This window comes from Castanea sativa, chromosome 1 (assembly GCF_040712315.1).
Source record: "Castanea sativa cultivar Marrone di Chiusa Pesio chromosome 1, ASM4071231v1".
Taxonomy (NCBI): Eukaryota; Viridiplantae; Streptophyta; class Magnoliopsida; order Fagales; family Fagaceae; genus Castanea; species Castanea sativa.
Genome location: NC_134013.1, coordinates 80447240 through 80455421, shown reverse-complemented (window position 1 = coordinate 80455421; position 8182 = coordinate 80447240). Strand labels below are relative to the sequence as shown.

The window sequence follows — 8182 nt, the reverse complement described above, 5'->3', positions numbered from 1 at the left end:
AAAAAGTCAACTTATTTTATTATTCAACTCATTTTTGCTATTATTCATAAGCTTCACTATAATTTTTGGTAATATTTAAAAGTATTTTTAGCTAATTTTTATTTTTATTTATAACACTTTTAGTAAAAAAGAAAATTAATTTTAGCAAAATAAGTGAATGCGAGACAATGTTGAAGGAAAAAAAAAAGAAAAAAAAGGAAAAAAGAAAAAAAAAAAAGATTGACATCTCCAACGGCAGACAAAGAAAGAGAAAGGTAGAAGGAGACAAAGAAAAGAATAGAAAAGAAAGTCGTATTATGCGACCCTGCAATCTTAACAGTGTACGTGTCTGGTCCTAAAGTGACGCGTGTCCCTAAAGCCTCACCGGACTAACCAGTTAAAGCTGACCCCAACTACCGGCCACAGCCGGTTACTGCTGCCTCACACTCTTACTTTGCCTCCTCTTCCCGCTCACTATATAAATATACAAAGACGAGTAAGTTCACAGCCATGGCGGTTCGGTACTAAAACCCAACACTCCAATCTCACCTCTTCACCTTCTCATCAAAGGTTCACCATTTCTCTTTTCTTCTCTCTTATATATTATAAAAGTTCACAGCTTTTTCTTTTTCTCTTTACCTTTTTTTTGTTATGGGTGCAGATTTATTTTGACCTCTTTTGTACTTTCCTTGACACTGCTTTGAATATATATTTTCCTCGGACAGTGGGAAAATAGACCGACATTTTCTTTGCTTTGTTTGGGCTTTAATTGCTTTGACGAGAAAAATGGTTGTTTGGTTGCTAGAGGAAAAGAAAAAGGTTTGAGATTTTTACTGTTTGGGACTCAATAACACTATAAAGTATAAACTACTCTCAGTGCAGCCTGTGATAAATGATATAAGGTTTTTGTTTGGTTTAAGGAAAGTTTGAGGAAAAGGATGGAATTTGTTTTTGGGAAATGGGTTGGTTTCCAATTTGTTAAGTATTTATGAGGATTTTTTTTTTCTCTTTTCTTGAGCTTTTGAATGTAATGGAGCATTTGGGGTTGGGTGAAAATGAATTTTCCTTAATTTTTTCCCCTGTTTTCACTACAAACACACGGAGATATTCAGGTTGGCTTATTGTTGTGTAAAGTTTTGATCTTGGAGATAATTGTTCTGTACTGTGTGTTATTAATATGCTTATCTGTTTATTCAAAATTTGGAAAATGCATGAGTTTTCAATGTTGGTAAGTAAAAGTGTGCTATGATATTGAGGTTTAGAGATTGGAAGATGAATTCTTTTAATTGAAAGCTATGAACTCCAATTCATGGTTTTGTCATTCCAACTCCAGCTCTTAGACTTCGGCTTTCTCTTCAACTTTATTTTGTCACTGTGGTTTTTGTTGTCAACTTGTTTCTGTGGCAATGTGGCTGCACCATCTTTATTTGTGATGATTATATCTACCCCTATTTGTTTTTTGGTTGGTAAGTTACATATGCACCCACTGGGCTTTGATCCCCACAACCTTACCCTCCACCTATTCTTATAGGAGAAGGAAGTGCCATTTGAGCTAGAGTTCATTGTCAATGTATCATTTATTTTTCTATCTTTGGTGGGGAATGGTGGGATTGCTACAGATGATACGTGTATTTCTTGAGTCTTGCTTTAGAGACATTATGGGTTTTCCTCAACCTTAAGATCACAGTTCATTAGTGATGAAATGTTTGCTTTCAGAAATATTCCTGGATCTTTTTTAGGAATTACTTTCTCTAAAACAAATGGAGGCAATAAACTTTTTATGTGATTCAAATCAATTTCATTATCCACAATTCAATGTAATCATTCTCCTTGGTATGAGACACAAAATAACTGTGTGATTGTTGTACATCTGGTTCCTGATTGTAGGGTGTTCTTTTCTGAAGGTTTATCTGTTATTTGCATAAAGTGAAAAGTCTTTGATTCTCAGCTGAGAGACTATTAGGGAATATTAATGGCTCTCAAGACATTTCTAGATTCCAACTTTCAAATGGAAGCAAACTCCCTGGTACTTACTAGGCCAACTGGAGGCTTTTTGGGGTTCTCAAGTTCTAATGACTTGTTAGAAAAGGATGAGCAATACCAGGCAGTGGTAGCTTCCCTCTTGAACACATCTTCTGGAAACTTGCCGAATACCATGTCTAGGATTACACATATGAATGTGGGTAGGGTCTCAGGGGAAGTGAACCCTACTGTCTTAAATCATGTGGTGAATGGACTGAGTGTTAGGCCAAGTTCCTTGGAAACAAATTTTGAATCAGCACTTTCGGAGGGTCCTCATTCACATAGAAGTGCTAGTACCAACATGGATTCTTATCTGGAGTCACCCATATCACCTTCATCATTCTCATCTCATAACCTAAGAAAAACTAGGTCTTCAGTTATAGATGGTTCCTCCATTGCTCAGTATACCTCCCATCTAGAACAAGATTGCCCACAAGTGCATAAAAGGAAATACCAGCATGAGGAATTCAATAATGTATCTAAAGTGGCAGCACAAGTGCATAGAAGTTCACTTCTAAAGGGCACTAGACAGGAGCCCCTCACTTCAACTCAGATGATTAAGAAACCAAGATTAGACATCAAGCAAGAGGCCATTATGCAACAGCATATTATTCGGCAGCTACTGCAGAACCCGGATTCTTCACAGTTACAAGGACATCTACCCCAACTGCAAGCAATGTTTCAGCAGCATCGGTTACAAAATCAGAATTGGCAAAAGGTTTTGCAGTCTATTCCACAATATCAGGGAATTGACATGCAACAGCAACAGCAGCGACAGATGAGGCACCATCTCCAACAGCAGATGATGCATCAGGTACCTGTTATGCACCCATTTAATGAAGGCATCTGTTCGCGCCGGCTAATGCAGCAGATATATCATCTGCGGCAACGACCAGCTGTAAGTTGCTAGTGTAATTGTCTAAATAATGTTGTCTCTTACTATGACATCATGCTTTTTACTATTGTAAACTACCCTTATTGGTGTTTAATGTTTTGCATTGTCAATACACAATTTGGGTTGAAGCATGGCTGATTTCTATGTCTTATTATTGCGCATCCTCTTTGTGCTTGAACCTGGTGATACAGCTTTAAGTTAGTCTAAATCTGATTTTTTTTTTTCCGTTTTTTTCCCCTCTCTCTTTAGGACAATGATATTGCTTATTGGAGGAAATTTGTGGCAGAGTATTATGCTCCTTGTGCAAGAAAAAGGTGGTGTGTGTCTCTATATGATAGAGTTGGACACAATGCCTTTGGTATATTTCCCCAGGCAGCTAGGGTAAGTTCTCATTCTGCATATTTATTTTCTTTAACATGAGAGATGATCGATCCTAATATTACAATACATAGTCACAAATGCTGTAGTGGCCACCAGTTGCATGGGTTGGGATCATGTGTTTTTACATGGTATAATAATAACATGTTCATGTCAGTTGTATGAAATTTTGTTTAAGATTTTTGCTCATGAATCCTTTCCCTTTATGTCATTAAATTCTTCTTTAACTGCTTCCCCCTTCTACCACAACTTGCATGGAATGTGTGCAAAAAAGAAGAGAAGAAAACTATTTTTGTTGTATAAGTGAATTAATGCCTTGACTTAATGAATTTATATTCTTGTCTGATTTTTATATTCCTCCGAATGCTTTAAGCTTATGTTGATTGCTTAGTAAATTTGAAACTGTTTGTTGCTTTTGGTCTTTTAGGATACATGGCAATGTGACTTATGTGGTTGTAAATCAGGGAGGGGATTTGGTAAGCAAACTAGCATTATTAAATCACTTAAATTTTTCCTTCCCTGATTACTTATATTTATTGATAGCATATAACTTCTTCTATCTTTTGTTTCTTGGCAGAAGCGTATTTTGAAATACTTCCTAGGCTTAATAGAATTACATTTGATAGTGTGATCGATGAAATAGTGTTTCTCGATTTGCCACGTGAGTGTAGATTCCCCTCTGGGTTAATGATGTTGGAATATGGAAGAGTAATTCAAGAGAGTGTCTATGAGCAACTGCGCGTTGTTCGTGAGGGTCAACTGCGTATTATTTACACTAATGATTTGAAGGTGAGTCAAAGTCCACTCCTTGTGAAGTTGGTGGGTTAATTATGTGTATTATTCATGTTTCTCTTGTTTAATGCAAAATGTTATACAGGATGGTGATGTGTACATAACAGTATTTTTTTTCCCTGCAGATACTATCATGGGAATTTTGTTCACGGCCTCATGAAGAGCTTCTGCCCCGAACATTTGTTGCTTCTCAGGTATTCTTGTGCTCTGTATTTTCTGTGGCTGTAAGCTATCCTCCTCGGTCTTCAAATGTGTCATATGATCCATTACATATTATTCTTAGCCGTAACTTTGGATCTAATGATTGTGCTATGAATTAATTCTTAAATGTTGCAGATCAATCAATTGGTTCATTCTGCGCGGAAATATCAAAACAATAATAATGATAGTGGAACTGTTGGTGCATCATCTGATGGTCTACAAGCAAATTGTAACAAGTAAGAAATTAATGGATGAGAAATTTTATACATTATTAACAGCCTTAGTTTTATATTCCATTCTCTGTGCCTTTAGTTGAAGGACCTAATGATGTTTTATTGTCCTCTTTGTTAATTAAGAAGTTGATAAATTAGCTACGAAGATCTGCAATTGTGAGAATCTTCCTGGGGTTTATTTTCCTGCTGCATGTTCTAACAAAAGGCTTTCATAAGACAAAAAGAAACCTATTTTTATTCTGTTGAATGACATATCTGTATGTTTCTAGATACTGACATTGGCAAGGGGTTACTCGGCTATGAAGAAATTCAGTTTGGCCTCCATATAACTGAACCTGGTTAGGGATGTGGCCAGCATTGTTGACCTTAAGAAATTTATAAGAATAGTTGTAAGTTCAAATTATAAATGCTGCTCTAGGTATGCTAGAAAATTTGAGGTTTGAGAGAACAAGGGAAAATTAGTTGACTCTCCCCCCCCCCCCCCCTTTTATTTCTTTTTCCTTCCACGTATTAGGATGTAAATTAGTTTACATCCTTCCACTTATGAGGATGTAAATGCAATAAATCATGCGTTCACCTTGTTCTTGGTCACTTATCTTACCGTAGGTTCCTGGCAACTGGGTGTCATCTTGCAAGGGCTTTGGAGCTACAGCTGGTTGATGACTGGGGATTTTCCGGAAGATACACACGGTGTTTGCAGGTAAATCTCATAAATTCATTATGCTTAATTTTGAAGCTAATTCCATTATGCCGACAGTTCATAATATGTTCCCATTATAATTGTTTAACAGATTGCTGAGGTCATCAATCGTATGAAAGATTTAATGACTTTCTGCCAGGATAATGACATAGGACCAATTGGTACGTAGTTCTCGCATGTTGCTATGATGGCATGTAATGATGCAAAATACTGTTCGGCCCCCCCCCCCCCCCCCCCTTTTTTCTCATGAATTATGAATCATCACCTAAAAAAAAAAAAAAAGGGCAAACACCCTTTTAGATTGTTGCTTGAGTTCTTATCCCCATTGACCTTCATTTCTATTGAAGCAGTTCATTGTTTTCATCTAACATCACTGATTATTTGTAGAGAGCTTGAAGAGGTATTCCCGAGAATCCACCACATCCAATTTCCGGAAAAAGGAATTACCAGAAAAGTTGGGTGAAAAATCTGCTCAAGGTCTACCAACTGAGAAGGATAAGGTGATGGCTACATCTACTGCTCCTAGCAGTAATGTGGATGATAGTCTAAATATGACCAACCGAGGACATTTGACTACCTCAGAACATGCAACATCAGCATTGCCAGGTTATTATAACAATATTCTGAGACAGAACTCCTTGACCTCTGATGTGAACAGGGTGAAGCAAGAGAGTTCTTCAAATATGTCTAACCACAATGCACCTTTTAAACCAGATAAAGTTTCTAAAACCTCGAGTCCAAGACTAATCCAAAACTCATCAATTGATGGCTTGTCAAGTTCCCATTCCTTGGAAGGCAGCCAGAACATACAGGATCATACTATCCAGAAGATACTACAGGAGATGGTAAACAACAGCAGAAAAGCAAATGGGAATGCTGCAAACAGAGTCAACTGCAAGATCAGCCAAGGTACGGTTGTTGACTTGCCAACAAGAGGCAGGGTGATTGACATTGTTCAAAGTGGGTTAGGTTCTGGGAACAGCACCGCAACTGAGGCTGCTCCAGGAAATGCATTGAGTAGTAGTGTGGGGAGGATCAGCAGCTCAAGGGCAATGTTTAATAGGGAGTCCTCTGAGTTTTGTGGCAACAACAGCTTCAACAAGAAGAGAGAACCAGAGGTCCCAGAGAAGCATCTTCTGCCTGAAGCAATTCTGAACATGATTCCTGGGTATCATGAAAATGGAAAGTTCAGTAGCAGCAGTGGCAATGTGTGCTATGGATGGAAGGTATGACCTATTTTTGGGTTATTTCTTTTGTATGTGAGAGGATGTTGGGAAGTTGCTTATCATGTACAGAGAATCTTGAATCAGTTTGAATGGGTCCTTTTGCTAATATCACATGACTCAAGGAACAGTTATACACTCACATGACTTTTGAGTACAATACTATGAGTTTGTAAGATCTGCAACTTGATCATGATAAGAGTTTATCCATGTAATCTGATACCCTCACAGCCTTAAATAGCTTTGATGATATATATGAAATCATACTATATAGCTTTTGGAATCATAATCATGAGCTTGGAATTATGCTGAATCTTTGGACTTGTGTTTGTAATATAGGATTTGAGTAGATGGTTACCGGTAATTGTGTGGATTTTTAAATTATTCGGCTAGAATTCCATGTTCAAGAGTATAAAATCAAAAGGAGATTACATTCGTTTTGTTGAGCATCTGTCAAGCAGATGTACATGTACAGTGACCTTTCCTCCAGGCTCCAACTCACTTTGAAGCAATTATAAAAATTGCTGTTGACATATACTTTTAATGACCTTTTGGGTTGAATTTGTAGACCCAATTAAAATTTGATCCAAACGCTTGTTTAGTTAACTACTTGGGCTGAATTAATGGGCTTTGGGCTGGTCACGTGGGACCAAAATTTGCCCATATTCTTCTTCACGTGGGCTGAGCTCATTGACCACGGGCTTCCTTGTATAATTTTTTGAGATTAGTATTTTGGTAGGCCCATAGATGTACAAAAAGTGTTCTAAGGACCTATACACCAACGAAGTACGAAGAAGTGAACAACAAAAGGAAAGGAAAACTAGTGGTTTTCGCATTATAAATTTATAATTATATAAAAACCCAAATGGACAAAGTCAAATTTTCTTTTTCTTAATATAATAAAGCTAATTATCACATGCTGGCTACTGTATCATCCTTTTATTTTAAGCTAATTACCACATTCATGTTTGAAACTACATATAGTTGACCATTCACAATATCTAACCTCGGTTTTTGACTAAATGCGCAGCTAGCAGAATCCACCAAAATCCAATTTGAAATTGTCAAGCGCTGACCACAAAAACCAATTATGACAAAATTCTTGTTACATCTAGATTATGCCCAAGTCAACTTTATTTTATTTCTAGAATTCTGGTGTAATTTTAAAGAGAGGTGCTACGTCTACCACATTTTTACAATATTTTTACAACAAATTATAGGTGGTTAGTTGTTATTGGTTCAAATTTGAACCTAACACTAAGATTACTTTTTTGCCCCAACAATAACAACTAGTAACATCCTACCACTTAGGATTTGTTGTAAAAATGTTGTAAAAATGTTGTGGACATATCATTTCTCAATTTTAAATGACAAATTTGGGATCAATAATAAGGACTGGAATTAATAACGACTAGCAACTTTGAACCGGGAGTGTCCCTAGAAACTTGTAAGAGAAAACAAATAGGAAAAGTGGATAAAAAAACCAACGTGCGAATGTAGAAACACTCATCTCCAAGCACAGCCAGATCAAGACAATTATATGCAGATAAAATTAATTTAATTTTTACTAAACAATTAGCCAACTATCATTTCTTGAAACCATTGTTATATTTCCCATATATATATATTAGACTCATCACATGCACTTTGCATGTGCGAGGCTCTTTTTTTTTTTTGTCGAGTGTCATAATTTTCCACTCATCCTAATTTTTAGATTATGACACAACCCAAATAATAAATAAAAGAAATCAATGAGATA

At 36.6% G+C, this 8182-nt stretch overlaps 1 protein-coding gene across 6 annotated transcripts; it reads left to right on the top strand.

The window, feature by feature from the left end:
* The first annotated feature begins 489 nt into the window (after window positions 1-489).
* LOC142641364 (putative transcriptional regulator SLK2) lies at window positions 490-6709 on the top strand. Of its 6 annotated transcripts, XM_075815823.1 has the most exons (11): window positions 492-549; window positions 1867-2899; window positions 3146-3277; window positions 3702-3750; window positions 3852-4063; window positions 4192-4260; window positions 4403-4503; window positions 5107-5200; window positions 5292-5361; window positions 5588-5806; window positions 5915-6709. In XM_075815823.1, the coding sequence occupies exons 2-11, from the start codon at window positions 1952-1954 to the stop codon at window positions 6430-6432; spliced, it is 2412 nt and encodes an 803-aa protein (XP_075671938.1). In that variant the 5' UTR covers window positions 492-549; window positions 1867-1951; the 3' UTR covers window positions 6433-6709. The 6 variants fall into 6 exon arrangements, with proteins under 6 accessions (XP_075671902.1, XP_075671938.1, XP_075671922.1 ...); XM_075815787.1 differs by having other exon boundaries at window positions 490-549; window positions 5588-6709; XM_075815807.1 differs by having other exon boundaries at window positions 504-549; window positions 1884-2899; window positions 5588-6709.
* Window positions 6710-8182: the final 1473 nt, after the last annotated feature.

Coding starts and splice junctions, on each gene's coding strand:
- LOC142641364 (XM_075815787.1), top strand. CDS start 1,952: ATGGCTCTCAAGACATTTCTAGATTCCAACTTTCAAATGGAAGCAAAC. Junction 4,064..4,191: donor TTTACACTAATGATTTGAAG/GTGAGTCAAAGT, acceptor TTTTCCCTGCAG/ATACTATCATGGGAATTTTG. Junction 4,261..4,402: donor GAACATTTGTTGCTTCTCAG/GTATTCTTGTGC, acceptor TAAATGTTGCAG/ATCAATCAATTGGTTCATTC.